This window comes from Corapipo altera, unplaced genomic scaffold (genome assembly GCF_003945725.1).
Source record: "Corapipo altera isolate COAL_440 unplaced genomic scaffold, ASM394572v1 79, whole genome shotgun sequence".
In the NCBI taxonomy this organism is placed as follows: domain Eukaryota; kingdom Metazoa; phylum Chordata; class Aves; order Passeriformes; family Pipridae; genus Corapipo; species Corapipo altera.
Genome location: NW_020884927.1, coordinates 1289175 through 1304433, shown reverse-complemented (window position 1 = coordinate 1304433; position 15259 = coordinate 1289175). Strand labels below are relative to the sequence as shown.

General features: G+C 56.9%; 1 protein-coding gene across 1 annotated transcript; it reads right to left on the bottom strand.

Moving 5' to 3' along the window:
• Positions 1-2654: 2654 nt before the first annotated feature.
• LHX4 (LIM homeobox 4) lies at positions 2655-15192 on the bottom strand. Its single transcript, XM_027658621.1, has 6 exons — positions 15104-15192; positions 8546-8717; positions 5381-5583; positions 5048-5202; positions 4338-4509; positions 2655-4247 (listed from the first exon to the last, which is right to left on the bottom strand). The coding sequence occupies exons 1-6, from the start codon at positions 15177-15179 to the stop codon at positions 3850-3852; spliced, it is 1176 nt and encodes a 391-aa protein (XP_027514422.1). The 5' UTR covers positions 15180-15192; the 3' UTR covers positions 2655-3849.
• Positions 15193-15259: the final 67 nt, after the last annotated feature.

The following is a 15259-nucleotide window of genomic DNA, read 5'->3' as shown; positions in this document are numbered from 1 at the left end:
GAGTGTTTGGGTTTTTTATTTTTTTTCCTCAGGGAGTGACTTGATTCCTTGGGAGCAATAAGGATGGGAGGTAGCTCAGTGTTGCCACAGCTCTGCTCAAGCTCTTGTCCTGTGGAGAGAGGCCTGCAAAGACAGGAGGGTCATACAAGTGTCTGTCTGTCCCTCTGTTTCTCACATAACACATGTTGCTAACCAACCCTTCCAAGCTGACAGGACTTTTACCACATCACACAACCACTTTGTTGAATAAAATGGCTTTAAACCCTCACCTCCATAATCAGCTCCAGGTCCTCCTGCCATGTACCAGTCCCTGGAGTGGCTCATTCAGAGCTGAGGTTTGGTAAGAGCTGGGCACAGAGATAAACCTGCACCCACCTTGTCACCCCTGTGGGCCTCTCAGGTACTTCATGGTCTTCTCAGCTGGCCAAATGTCCAGAAAGTGGGAAAAATATGCCTCATGGCAATGCCCAAGTGCTGGAGTTAGGTGGGATGGTTATTGGGCTTCCTCCTTCCTCATCAGGGCTGGGTTTGTGCTTTGGGATAGGTGGGAGGGAGGCTGCTGCCTTGGGTGAGTGTGTGGCAAGAGGAGACCATGCCTTTCCTGTGGGACATTGCTGTGAGTTTGTTTTTCCCCAGACAAGATTTACAACCTTGAAGGGAAGCATAGGAAATCTCCGTTGCTGTGACAGGAAGCCACTTGCCATCAAGTCCTTTCTGCAGCACATCCAGCCTCAGGAAAAGAAATGGGAATGTTCCCTTCGCTGAGGACCGGCTGGGCAGGAGGCACGTGAGGGTTTTGGCCCCTCACGGTGTCTGTGGCTCCTGCCAGCACTGGCAAAGTCACTGCTCTGGCTCCAGCACTGCCACTGCACCACACACAGCACGGGCCAGGCTCCATGGTGGGGAAAATGGCTTGGAGAGTTATTTTCCATTAATATTAAGCCAGGGCCTACAACAGCTTCTGCTCCCCTTCCTCCTGCCCAGGGCACCCCCAGGCTGGCAGTGCCCAGGCTCATCACAGCCCGTAGCTTTTGCATCCGGGTAGCAAAGACCCAACCGCAGTACTGGGGTCACACTGGTTCTGTGATGGTGGCATCAAGGCTGGGGACAAACGAGACCACTGCTGTGCAGTGCCATAATGCACAGCCACTGCCTGGCTTGATGGACACACTGGGTAGTAAAAAAGCTCTTGTTAAAGCCAGGATGGAAAGCAGCAGCCACGGTGCTGGTGCTTTCAGAGAGCACATTTGGGGCCCGAGCGCTCAGCCCTGGAGATGTTTATAGCACTTTAGGTCTGTTTGTGAGGTTGGAGCCTTTCCAAAAAAAAAAAAAAAAAAAAGAAAAGCAGGGGTGGGGGGGAGGAGAGAAAGACATATATTATTGTTTATAATCTGCTTTATTCAGCCAAACCTTTCCCCAGCAGCCTTGCGGATTGCTGTTTAAATCCCTTGGTGCCTTTAACTACCGATACAGAAAGTGGTTAATGTGCATTCGCCCTAAGCTTGGCATCTACTCCAGGAAATCACTTTAATTGAGAAGCATTAAATGTTAAAATGATTAAAATATATAAAACCAACACACCGGTGCCCCCACGGAGGGGCTTGGACTCCCCCCCATCCCGCCTGGCACGGCTCTTCCATCTCACCTGTGCTGGGCGAGCGCTGGGGTGGCACAGCCGGGCACCGACTGCCACTGCTGCAGGTGGCAGGAAAGCTGTGGCACCTTGGGGTGCCGTGTGGCACTGATGGAGATGCCCACCCTAAACCCACCCACCTCTCTAAAAAGCCAGTGCACCATGACCAATGTCACCTGTTCCATACAGGAATGCCAGCTTCCCGGACAGGATGCCAGCGATCCCGATCCCAAACAGCCAGGGGTGCCAGAGCAGGCAGTGCTGATGGTGACCACGGCCCTCCCACTGAGGAAGAAAATCCCAAAGACAGCAGCTGCTAAAGAGCATCCCGAGTTTATTTGCCATCGCTTTCCCTCGCAGCGGAGGGGGTGACTGTACACATCTCATGCCAATGCACCGGGGGCAGGGAACAAAAGCAACGCCCTGGGCCCGAATTCAGGGGCGCTGGGCAGGATCGTTTCTCCCCAAGACATGGCAATAAATAAGGTTTTATTCTTTTAAAATTTTTTTTATTATTATTTTTGTTGGGTTTTTGTTTTTGTGGGGTTTTTTTCCTTTTTTTTTCCCCCCCCCCCCAGGAAACAAGACTCTCACTTTCTGGAACTGTACAAAATTTACACAGCGAGGGGAGGAGGAGACATTTGGCCTTGTCGAAGGGGGATGGAGAGCAGCGGGCACGGCTCTCCCCTGTCCCCCTCCCCACCAGTGCCAGCAAGGCCGGGGGCTTGGCACGAAGCAGCATCCAAGGATGGGGAGGGAGGAGGCACGTGGATGCAGCTGGGGCAGCTCCTGCAGCACCAATGCACCCAGCTGGGGGGGCAAGGAGGGACAGGGACAGACCAGTGATGTGCTTTCTTGTGTGGCTTTTTTTTTTTTTCATTTTTATTCTTTTTTCCTCTTTGCTTTCAGAGCTCCCAATGCCCCTGGCAGCAGCCAGCTGAGGGGATCCACCCCCAGCCCTCCCTGATGGATGGCAGTCTGGGATCATCAGCATCACCCCAGAGCCAGAGGGGATGGCAGGGATCTGGAGGCTGGGGCATCCCTGTGGGGTTGGGACAGAGCTGGGCACCCCGGGCAGAGAGTGTGGAGCTGGATTTTATCCATGGAGCTGAATGTCTGAGGGTAGGGGATGCGGACTGTGCTGGGGGAGACAGGCACATGGGTTTTGAGCAAGGGGCTGGTACTGGGTGGGCATGGACAGGAGCAGACCCCATGGGGCTTGCAGGATGTGCCAAAGCCACCTGAATCCTCCCTGGATGCCTGCACCCACCCTTGGTGCCATCAGCCCCACGGCACCAAAGGACATCGGTGGCCTATACCAGGGACATCTCACACCCCAATCCCCTCCACTCCCCACCACGCAGCTGCTTCTGCAGCTGACAAAATACTCTTTTTCCCCCTTTGGGGGGGAATTTTTTGCAATACCCTCAGAGCAAACATTGACCACCTCTCCCACCCACTCTTCCAGCAGCTGCTTTCCAGGTGCCAACCCCAAGCATCCCTGCTGGCTCCACCACAGCCCAGCTTGGCCAGTGGGCATCCCGAGCCAGAGGCATTGTTTTTTAATTCCTCCCCATCGCGTGACCATGGTGAAACCGCAGTGATGCTCCATAAACACTCCTGTGTGCCCAGGGATAAATCATGGCCCCGCGGCCACGAGGCCAGGAGCAGGCAGGATCTTCCCCGGCAGCATCGCTCCGGGCAGAGGGGCAGTGGCCTCGCTCGGACACGTCCCCGGCAAAATAAACCCTTCTACAATATAGATTTCTCTTTCTGCTGAGGCTCCGGGCAGCGCCGAGTTGCATTTCAACTCCGTATCGAAAAATAACTCTTGAAAATAGCAGCGATGCTCGGCCGGGGGGTGTGGGAACTGCGGGGCTGGCGCGGGTGCCGGGACGGACTCTGCCATCCCTGATTGTCCTTCTTTCCCTCCCGCTGTCCCACACCACGGCCGTGCCCCAGCCCTGCGCCGGGTCCTCGCCGTGCATCCCGTGCGCCGACACCTCTCTTGTGCTTACACCCGAAGGCATCCGTGCCCCTCGCCCCGAGCACAGACGCCCCTACCCACCGCCAGTGCTGCCCGCCCCTCCCTGCAGCCCTCCGGGGCCAATTCCCATGGGAAATCCTGGAAAGGTCAACCGCCGGCGGGTGCCCTCAGTGCTGCGCTTGCTGGCTGGGGGGGGAGCGAGGGGGCCGGGGCGGGGGGCGAGCAGCGCTTAGAAAGGGGGGTGATCCATGTCGTCCAGCCAGGAGGCCGGGCTGGTGGGAAAGTCTGGGTACCCGACGCTGCTGCCCGTGGAGATGTCGGAGGTGGGGCCCCCCCCGGCCATGGCCCGCAGCGTCTGACTCACCCCCTGCGCCCCGTGGGCCACCAGCCCCAGGCTGCCGTCCATGGCGTAGTCCAGCCCGTTCAGCAAGGGCGGGTGGGACGGCAGGGAGGAGATGGACGACGGCGACTGGGGGAGGCCGTAGGGACTCCCGTCCCGCAAGTCCTGGTACGACTGTCCCGTCCCCTCCATGGAGAAGCCGCCGTTCAGCAACTGTCCGCCCGCCACGTCCCCCACGGTGCCGTAAACCCTGTTGTTGTGGCCCAGCTCGGAGAGGATCTGGTCTTCTGCCGGGGAGAGGAGGGACAGCAGAGGCGGGGGGTCAGCGCAGGGGGTGGCCCCGCGGCCCCCCGGCCCCTCGCGGGCGCCCCGCTCACCGCGGAAGCTGAGCTCGCTGTCGCTGACACCGCAGTCCTCGGCCGAGCTCTCCTTCTCCAGCTTCCCACCCCCGCGGCTCCGCTTCACGCTCTTGTAGAACTGCCCCCAGCGGTGCCGCCCCGCGTCCTTCTTCAGCCGCTTCTCCTTGGCCCGGCGGTTCTGGAACCACACCTGGGGCGGGAAGTGGGGACATCGATGGCACCGCGGCACCCTGGCACTCCTGCGTGCCGGCGCTCCTGCATCCAACGCCCGTGGAACCGCTACATCCCAGCATCCCTGCACCTCTGCTACCCAAAGCACTCCAATCCAGCACTCCTGCACCTCAGCATGCCAACACCCTGGCACACCAGCATCCCAGCATCCCTGCAACCCAGTATGCCAGCTGGGGAGGAGGGGGCCACATGGATGCAGCACCAATGTGCCCAGCTTGGAGGGCAAGGAGGGACAACAAGGAGGGACACACTCATACAACCCAGCACCCCTAAACCCCTGCAACCCTGCATGCCAGCACCCCCACACCCCATCTCCCACACCTCCATGCAAACCAGGACCCCAACATCCCTGCAGCCCAGCTCCCGAGCAGCCATGCCACCCCAACACCTCTGCCACCCCTGCATCCCCTGAAATGCAGCACCCAGACACCCCAGAGGGACCCCAGTGTCACCCTTCTCTGAGGGCAGGGTGGAGAGGGGCACCCCCACGGCCTCACCTGCACCACCCTCATGTCAAGCCCCGTCTCGGAGGAGAGCTGCTCCCGCACGTGCCGGGCGGGCTTGGGGGAGTTTTTGTAGGCATTTTTCAGCGTTTCCAGCTGCTTGGCTGTGATGGTGGTCCGGGGTCGCTTCGCGCCCGCCTCGGAGTCATCTGCAAGCGAAGCAGGCGGTACCATCTCTGAACTGCCAGCCCACGGCACTGGGAATATCTCCCCAGAACCAGCCGTCCCGGAGCCTGCAGGGACACCTTCCCACAGGCTCACCAGTGGCACGAGCCATGGCCGGCCCTCGGTGTGCTGTGCCCCTCGCAGCCCCTGAGGGGTGCCTACCGTTCTGCTTGGCAGTCTCGTAGTCCTCCTTGCAGACCAGCCGCCCGTCCTCCATCAGGTAGAACTCATCCCCCGTGGCCAGCTGCCGGCTGCAGATGATGCAGGCGAAGCAGTGGAGGTGGTACACGAAGTCCTGAGCCTTGCGGACCACCTGGGTGGGGGGGATGCCCTGCTGGCACGCCGTGCATTTGGTCCCGAAACGCCTGCAGGGAGAAACGGGTGACCCTGAGCCCCCCGGCGAGGTGAGCTTTGCTGGGCAGAGATGGGACTGGGACCAGCAGACAGGGCAGAGTTTAAACCAGCAATCAACCTTATTATGCATGACACTTCACACGGCGGGGGTTTATCTTCCTCAGAGTGAGAGACCGGCCTAATGGAGCTGAGGAAGGTTTGATTTTAATGGTTCTTTTAACTAATGCTTATAGGCTGCCTGATTTTCCCCTGCAAGGACAGTACATATTTCATCGACATTAATACCAAATAAATTAATTACGCCGCCCCGCTGGCAAGATGAATCCCAGATTAATGCAGAATGATGGGGCTCTTACACCATAACGAGGGCCTGGCAGGGGCATTGGGTGGGCTGCTGTGGGGCAGGTGTTGGAATGAGCAAAGCCACCAGCTCGGCCGCAAGGAATGTGCAAGGAGTGTGAAACAGCATGAAAGGGGTGTGCAGGAATGGGACAAGGAGTGTGGAAGGCACATGCAATGGGTGTGTGAGGAGTGTGCTAGAAAAGTGAAAAAGCATGCAAGGAACATGTGGAACGGTGCAGGAAGTGTGGAAGGAGCGTCCAAGGAGTGAATTCCCTGAATTAACAGCCTGAGGGTGACACACGCCATGAGGCGGTGGCAGCACAGGAGAAAGTCAAAAGCAAGTGGACATTCCGCTGGTGTTTTCAGCAACAGATGCTGTGGGATTGAGATGGGGCAGATGTCCACCTCCCATTGGCACCACAAGGGCTCTGCAGGGTCTCCCCTGCTCCCTGCAGTGCCCCTAAACCCCCCATCAGCAGGACATCAGGACCCCATGGAGTCACCCTGGCATTGCAGCAGCAGCCCAGGTGAGAAAGCTATTGGAATAATCTGTCCTCTACGCCTTAAATGCTCCATCTGCTTTGAAGGGGCAGCCCAGGAACACCCAAGGCTTTTGGCCCGAAGGCTGCAGGGGCAGGCAGTGGCATTCAGGGGAGCCCGGGGGGTGCAGCCATCCCAAGCACTTCTCACTGTCCCCTCAGGGCTGAACATCCCCTGACGGTGCAAAATCACCCTCAAGCCCCATGGCTACCCACGCTCTCATGCCCTGTGGAAAGCCAGGACACAGCCACCAAGGCTGGGTCCTTGAGACAGTCCCAAAGTCACGCAGGTGTCACCCAGGGACGGGTGGCAGGCACTGGGCATGAGTGGTGCCAGCACTGTTCCAGGGTGTTGGAAGCAGAAGGTGAGGAGGAAAACCCTGGTTTGCCTCATTTTCTGGATTTGTATCCTAAAGGGAGAGTGCCTGGACATCTGCTGGGGACACCTCAGCTGGGAGGGAAGGTGTGGGAGGGAGGGAGGGCAGAAAGGAGGGAGGGAGAGATGGGAGAGGGATGGATAGGAGATGGACAGAGAGAGGGAGGGATGAAGGGAGGGTTGGAATGGAGGATAAAGGGATAGACGAAGGGATGGAGGGAGTCATGAAGGGATGGTGCGAATGGAGGGAAGGAGGGAGGCGGGCATGTACATAGGGAGGGGTAGGACAGACAGACGATGCTTTTCTGCTCCAAAGGCTGAGCTGGTGCCTGCTCTGCAGCCCCCATCCTAGCTCTGCCCATTCACCCCCTCTCACAGAACACTATAAAAGCCATTTTAACACCTCCTCCAGCATCCCGGGGGGGGGGGTTTCACACCGCCTGGGAATGGCCGGTCCCAGCACAGAGACACCCACGGCTGGGGACCAAGAGCTGCGATTCAGGCGAGGGAAAAAAAAAGATAAAAATCAAAAATCAATCTGATCTTTTCTGAAGCAGCTCCCACATTTCCAACTGCCTCTGACGTTGAGCCGAAATCCTCACGTCCTCCACAGGTTCCCTATCCCAAAATCAATGAGCGGTGAAGGAAAGGTGAGGCAAGTGCCCGGGTGAGCGCCGAGCTGCTATTGATTGGCACCAAATAATCCAAGCAGGACCTCATCTGAGAAAGTCACTGATCTTTCAACTCCAATTAACATTGATTACCCGCACCTTTTGGGCGACTATTTAAATGACTTGGAGATTAATAGGCTGGAAAATATCAGAAGTGAAGTGTTATTACCCAGGCTGGAGCGGCTGCTTTGACCGTCGCTGGGAAGGAGAAATTCAAGCTGCATCTTTGGTCCTGATGGATGGGGAGGAGATGTGGGGGATGTGGGAGGCCTGAGAGCCCGGGGATGGGCAGGCAGGTAAAGTGCTGTCTGGGGAGTAATTGTAATGGCCATCGGTCGGTTTAGCTGGCTGGTGGTGAGGGGTGACAGGTGACCCTCTGCCATCCCTTGGGAAAAACTCCCAAATGTCACCGGCCGCCAGGGACCAGAGCATCTCCACTGAGAAGTCCATTTTTAATGGAGAACAGGTTGTCCTGTCTCATGGGAGCAGGGAAACGCCAAGGCTGGGGCATTGCACAGCTCCGAGGCAGCTGCCAACGCAATCAAATGAGGTTTTCACACTAATGGGAGCAAAAAAAAAAAAAAGGATAAAAGAAAAAAAAAAGGGAACAAAAGAAGAGGTAAAAGGTGAAGGGAAAGAAACGGCATCAGCAAATCGCGGCGAGGCGAGTGAAGGACTTGAAAGGAACAGGCAGCGTTATCGCTGCCTTGTGCGGGTTTCTCCTGCCCTCTAGCTCCGAGCGGAGCCGGGGCCGCTGCCGAACCGCCGCAGGTTGTCACCCCGAGGGGCTGAACACCCGCACAGGGGAGGCACAGGAGCATCAGGGAGATTTGGGGCTTTCAGATGGCTAAATCCCAACAACCAGCATCCAGCTTGCGGCAGCTGTAAAGCACCAACATTCCCTTCATTTTTCACAACAAAAACAACAACGACAAAAGGCGTAGGAAGATTTTGGCGAAATTATGCTTAAAAATAGGTTGTGTGTTTGCTTCTCAGGCAGGGAGACGCCGCTTTCGGGGGGGCTGTGCCCCCGAGGGGTACTCACTTGAAGAAATCCTCCTTGCAGTAGACGCTGCCGGCCCGGGAGAAGCAGCGGTCGGCCAGCTGCATCTGGCAGTCGGCACACTTGAGGCAGGAGCTGTGCCAGTGCCGGTCCAGGACCTTGAGGATGAACTTGTCCAGGATGTGCTGGTTGCAGCCGGCGCACTGGGGGATCTCTGGGCAGGGGGGGAGAGGGATGGAGAGAAGAGCAGCGTCAGCCCCCGCAGCCCCGTCGGCCCCGCGGGGCCCCCACCCGGCTGGCAAAGCCCCGCATGGGCACATGCCAGGGCTTTGTGGGGTGAGGAGGTGCCCCAGTACATCTGCCTTTGCCGACCTTTGCCAAAACCCTCTGGGATAGCAAAGCCTACGGTCCCACCGGCTCCTCTGGACACAGACACACACACGTGATGCTTTTCCTTTCTGCACCCCGTTTTCCAGACCACGTCCTGCTCCCTGACACCTGTTTCCCTGCCTGCCTCTCGCTCCCTCTGGAACGGCATCCCACAACTCCCAAACAGGAACGCAGCCTGTTGGTCCCCATGGGACCAACTGTGGGGTCCCAGCTGTGACCCGGGGGTGCAGGGCACCTCCACCTCACCGCCAAAGGCTTTGTCAACACGGACAAAAGTCGCTTCCCCTCTGCTCCCCCTGCATCCCGAGGACCACGAGCCCCCGTGCTGGCCATGCCGGCCCCTCCTGCAGGTGCCCCTCTCCCTGCAGTGCCAGGGCAACACATGCCTTCGCATCCTCCATCGTCCAACATCCCTTTGGACTCCGGTTTCTCTGTGATGGGGACGGCCTGCTTTCTCCCATCCAGCCAGGGTGTTACAGACTCCTGTCGCTGGAAACGGCTGGAAAACGTGGGCTAAAGCAAGGCCAAGCTGGAGCAGAGCTATCCGGGGGTATCAGGTCCAGTCCCATCCAGCCCTCCCCGCATCCAGCCTCTCACACTGTGTGAGAAAGAAGGCTTGCAGATGGAAGGCTTTTCTTATGGCAAGATGTATCCCTGGCTATCCAGATTCCTACACGACGTTCGTCTATAGATACACAGCTTCCACAGATCTGGAGAGCTGGATATTCCTCTGTCTCTCTGCCCGTAGCTTGGAATAAATGGGAGGTACAGCAAGAGTCTGCAGGAGCAGATTTCCCGGTAAAAGCCAGGCACATAAAGCTCACCCACGCACATGAAAGCAGATAGATTTTGGGGGAAAATCCACCACCATGCCCAGAGCTGGAGAGTAAGAGCAGGAGAGATGGTTTGTACAAGGGCTGCTCCCTCCCCAGCCTGAAGGTGCTGGCAGAAAATTACGATGGGGAAAAGGGGGTGGGTTTTTTTGGAATTATGCTGCTCCAAAGGCTGAGGAGGCTTAGGAGGGGCTGGGTTGTCCCCAGTCGGAGTGGCACAGCCAGGCTGCAAAGGACAAGGGATGAGAATGGTGGAAGAACGTGTCCTTGTGCTGCCCAAGGCATGGGGGAGGCGATGGAGAGGGAGAGGGGTCTACCTCTCTGGCCTGGGTGCTACCGGGAGGGAAAAAGGGGGAAAAAGGAGAATAAAAAAGGAAAAAGGGAAAAGATTAAAAAAGGAGAAAATATTTTTTAAAAGGGAAAATGTTTTAAAAAAGGAAAAAATGTGAAAAAGGAAAAAAGATAAAAAAAGGAACAAGATTTTAAAAAAAAAGAAGAGTATAAAAAGGAAATAGATTTAAAAAAGAAAAATATTTTAAAAGGAAAAGGATTAAAAAAGAAAAAATATTTAAAAAGGAAAAATATTTTAAAAAGGAGAAAGATAAAAGGGAAAAATATTTAAAAAGGGGGAAAAATTTGCAAAAAGGAAGAAGATAAAAAAAGGAAAGGGAAGGAAAAAGAAAGAAAGGAAATGGGAAAAAAGAAAACAATAAAGGAGAAACGAAAAGGAGTGAGAGAAGAGAGAAAATCAATTAAACTGGACAAGGGAGAAAAAGAGAATAAAGGAAAAGGGAGAAAGGGAAGAAAAGGGGAAGAGGAAAAGGAAAGAAAGACGGAAGAAGGAGAAAAAAAGAGGAAGGAAATAAAGAAGGGGGGGAATAGGAAAGAAGGTGGGAAGAGGAAAGAAGGGGGAAAGGAGAAAAACAGCACAGAAAATAATTATATTGTTACAGCCTCAAGTAACATTATTTCAAAATCCTTTGGGGTACTGACACGTACCTCACGTGAAGGCAGCTTATTTCATTCCCCACGTTAGACAGTTACAATCCCAGCGCCCTTCAGACCGTAGTTATTGCTGGCATTTTAAGCCCCTGTCGCATTAACAACAGCAGAATAAATTCAAAAAGCAAAATTTCTACAGCTTGCATAGGTCCCTGTTTTCCTTCTCGCTTTGAGAACACCTGGATGCCTCTCTCCCCTCTCTCCACCCCCGCGGCTGCAGGTGGGCACCAACCACATTTTCCACACTGGATTTGTTAAACCTGTTCGAGAGAGATGCAAAAGCCGCTGGCACCGGCGATGGCACCAGCTCAGCATCAGCCCGAGGAAATCCTTCTCGGTTATTTCACAAACGCCAGCGCACCTTTAGGAAACGTTTTATATATAAATGACTGTTTATATAACACGTGTCTGTATTTATATGCACACATTCTACATGTATATATACACACACTCACAACTAACAAGCAGCTTTCTCCTCCCTGAGAGCAGCAACACAGCTCCATTTCAACAGGCAAACAACTGCAGCCGATAACGCAACATCTCCCTTCGAATTTCCAGAGAAAACTACTTTTTTTTTTTTCTCCAAGAAGCGACCGATTTTCCTTCCAGTCTCGCTGCAGAAGTACAGCACCAACCCCATGCACTGTGTGTGCAGTGATGTCTGTGCGTGCACACAGAAGTGCAGAGCTCGCACCCAGTTGGCTGCTTCCCCCTGTGCATAATAATAATAATAATAATAATAATAATAATAATAATAATGGGGGAGCTGCCAGGGGAACCAGGAGATGTCCCAATCAGCCCAATGGTTTGCAGGGAGAAAACATCTCAAATTCAAGCCCCGCGACCTGCTTTGTGCTCTGCAAGGGACGCGGCTGCCTCCCTGCCTCGCATTTATTGCGCTCGTTTCCACTAAATTATTTGGTAGAATAGGAATAAAGTTAATGGATATAATTGATACAACAGGAATAACGCCCTCCCTTGCTGTCTTTGCCCACCAGCAAACCCGGGCTGGCTCCGTGCGCAGGGTGGTTTGATCGATGCTCCGGGGGTGGGGGGGTGACACAGCCGCGGGGTCCCCTCCTCTCCACCCCGGGACCACCCCAGGGATGCAGCAGCCTCAATACAAACCGCTCCCCGGGGCATGGGGGGGGTAAGTTTGGGAGTCACGCCCCTCCCCGGGGTGATGTGCCTCCCTGCCTCCTGCCGGCGGCTGCCCGGACGGGGATTTGGCCGTATCCCATTAAAACCCGTGGGCAGATCCGCAATCCCCCGCCTCCCCACGCAGCCTCCCACGCACGGGGGCCCGAGCGATGGCCTGGCAGGGGCCCCACGCCCCCGCCGCCACCGTGATTTATTAGCGACGGGTCCAACCTCCAGCCCTGTTTCTCCCCGACGGGGAAAAAATTAAAGAAATAACGATGGAAACGAAACAAACGCGCCGGTGGCCTCAGTAATCCCTCAGACCGCAAAAACCCCTCTGAAACCGAGCGGGGGGGGATGTGGGGGCAGCGGCGGGGGAGATGCACTCCCCGGTGCGCCCCCAGCCCGGCCCTGCCGGGCACCGGGGTGCCGAACCAGCCCCTGTTTTTGGGTTGCGTTTTGCTCTTTTAAGGGGAAGGGATGGTCACCCGCGGATGCTGCAGAAAGGGTTCCCGGGAATGCGGGTGGAAAACCGGAGCACAAAGGCGGCCCCATTTACACCCCCTCCTTCCCCCCGGTACCGGAGCCTGCACCGAACCCAAAGAAAGCAACGCACTGGGGATTCCTTAAAAAGTCTTTCTGCGGGGAGGAATCATCATTCCTTCGCATGCAAAAACCCTCCAATTCATTTCTCTGCTGCGGGCAAACGACTTTCCCAGCGGCGATTAATCACTCCCCTCCCTCCAGCCCCTTGGCCAGAGCCTGCCGGCACCCGGGCACCGTTCCCACAGGCTTTGGCACAAGTTTTGACTTCGGTGAGATTTGCAAAACAATATTCATAAATAATATTTGGAATTTTATTTTTAACAATCCCGTCTGCAAGGCTGAGCTAGGTCTGTCGGGGGCGGGGGAGGAGGGGCTCAGCTCCCCAAAATCCTGCAGAAGAGGGTGATGTAAAGAGGATGCTGTAGGACACAGTCTCTGCTAAATAAGGTGGTTAAACTGAGAGGAAAATCTGCGACTTAATAGCGATTAGAAATTAAAATGTCACGGATTTTCCTCGCACGTACGATGAAATACCGAGGGGCTGCTGGGGGCTGGGAGGAGACCCCGGCTCCCCCTTGGGAAGGGGTCCCCTGCCCAGGTGCAATTCCCTTTGGCCCAGAGGGGACTGTGTACTGTGTAACTGGGGCAGGATCAGGCCCCAAAGCTGTCACGACATGAAAGCAGGTGGCTGGGAGCTGGCAGCGGCCGCGGGGATCGGGCTGGGGCAGCGGGAGAACCACAGAACGATGGAAACTTTTATAGCAGCCCACCCTCCTCTATTTTACTTCTGCGGCTGTTTTTTGCACTTAAATAAACAATGATAATAGTAATAATAGCAATAATAGAAATAATAGCAATAGTAATAGTAGTAATAATAATAATAATAATAATATCTCGTTGGATTCTTTCCTGCTAATTGCTGACATCCATCAGTCGGTACAGGAATGACAATGTCACGGGCAGGGGAGTTTGGTGGACCCCAGAAGGGCCAAACCAGGAGCTGTGCTGGGGCGATGCTGCTCCAGAGTGATTTAGGCACCTCATTTCTCCCTAAATCGGGGGGGGGGGCCCGAGGCCGTAGAAGTGACCTTGCCGCTGGGAACCGGTCGGGATGCGGCCGTGGGACAGACCCTGGCTGTCCCCGTCCCTGTCCCTGCACCGGCGCCGGCTCTGTGCTCCTGACCGGGATTTTTCTTCCTCTCTGCTGCGGTGAATTACGGCTAAACGGGCCCACCTGCCCCCCTCCCGGAGCCCAACAACGGGACCGAAACGAGGGATAACGGGGACAGGCCTCCCCCAGCAGGATGGAGACCGGTCGCCAGCAGCCTCAGGCAGGGGCACCGGCCTCGCTCCCCACCAAACACCCACGGAAAACGAATTACAGCAGCCCGGGGGGGGGGGGCGGGGGCCGGTGCAGGGCTCGGAACGGCGAGGGAGGCTCTGGGGGGCGACGGTGAGAGGTTGGGGGGGAACCCGGCCCGGAGCGGGCAGGCGACAGGGTGCGCACCCCCCCGTTACCCAGTGGGTCCCCCGAAATGCGGCCGGACCCCGGCCGGGCTCTCCTGGGGCTCAGGCCCGTTTCTACCCACGCCGCTTCCCGAGCTCTCCCCCCTCGCCTGGGCTCCCTCCCCTGAACTTTTCTGGTGCCGCTCTGGGGGGGCCGAGCCTCGCCCGACTGCCGCCGGCGGGGTCCCCCCGTTCCGGGCCCGTAGGGACGGCCTGGGTCTCGGGAACCGTTTGGAAACGAGGAGAAAATAAAATAAAATAAAATAATAATAATAATACCCGCGGAGGCCACCTCTGCTCGCCTGCGCACCGGCCACGGCCGCCCCCCGCCATCCATAGGGGGTATCCATAGGGATGCGTGTGCCCATAGGCTCCCCCCCGCGCGGGGCTCGGCGCTACAGGGAAGGGGGGGCCGACGGCCTCTACACCCGGCTGCCGGCGCGTCCTGCTCGGGTCCATCCACCTGTGGGGTCCATCTGCCCTGTGCGCGCACACACACACACACACACACACACACACGCGTATCCTATTTGCACCCCCACGAACGCGCTACCTGTAGCTGCTTTTTGGACAGACACGGACACGGCGGCACCGCTCCACGGCGCCCGGCCGGGCTCGCCATCCCGGCATAACCCGCACGCACACCCGCGGGTCCCTTCCCAGCGCCGCCGTTCGCTGCCTTGTCGCGATAAACGATATAAGCGGGGTGTCGTGCGCTGCGGGCCCGGGGGTGCGCGGGGGCGGGAGGGGATCGGGGCCACGCACACACACAGACAGACACACAGACAGATAGACACACAGACAGACAGACACACAGACAGACAGACACACAGACACACACACAGACACACAGACAGACAGACACACAGACACACACACAGACACACACATACACACACACACACACACACGCACTTGTACACGCACAGCCGGAGCCGCGGCCGCACCGTCCTCCCCATCGGGGCCGGGCCCGCATTCCCCCGGGGCGCCGCTCTCCCTCCCGCGCGCTCCAAATTTTTACGTCCATTAACGGTGCTGCACACTGGGAAAAACAAACGGGAAGGGCAGAGCCGGGAGCGACCGGGAGCGGAGGCACCTGCACACCCGCAGGGCGCTGCCCCGCCGGCCCGGGGCCGCCCTTGCGGCACGGAGCGAAGGAAGGAGAAGAGAAAATGGTCCTTACGTTGCACCGGCACACCGAGGATCTCGGGAAGCCCCTTGACAGCCCCTTCGGCAGCGAGCGCGGAGCTTTGCATCATTTTATTGGCCCGGGGGGCGGCGGAGGGGAGCGAAGAGGGGCGGGAGAGCGGCGGGCCGGGCCGGCGGAGCCCGGCGGCGG

Coding starts and splice junctions, on each gene's coding strand:
- LHX4 (XM_027658621.1), bottom strand. CDS start 15,179: ATGATGCAAAGCTCCGCGCTCGCTGCCGAAGGGGCTGTCAAGGGGCTT. Junction 8,718..15,103: donor CCTCGGTGTGCCGGTGCAAC/GTAAGGACCATT, acceptor CCCCCTGCCCAG/AGATCCCCCAGTGCGCCGGC. Junction 5,584..8,545: donor TGCAAGGAGGATTTCTTCAA/GTGAGTACCCCT, acceptor TTCTCCCTGCAG/GCGTTTCGGGACCAAATGCA.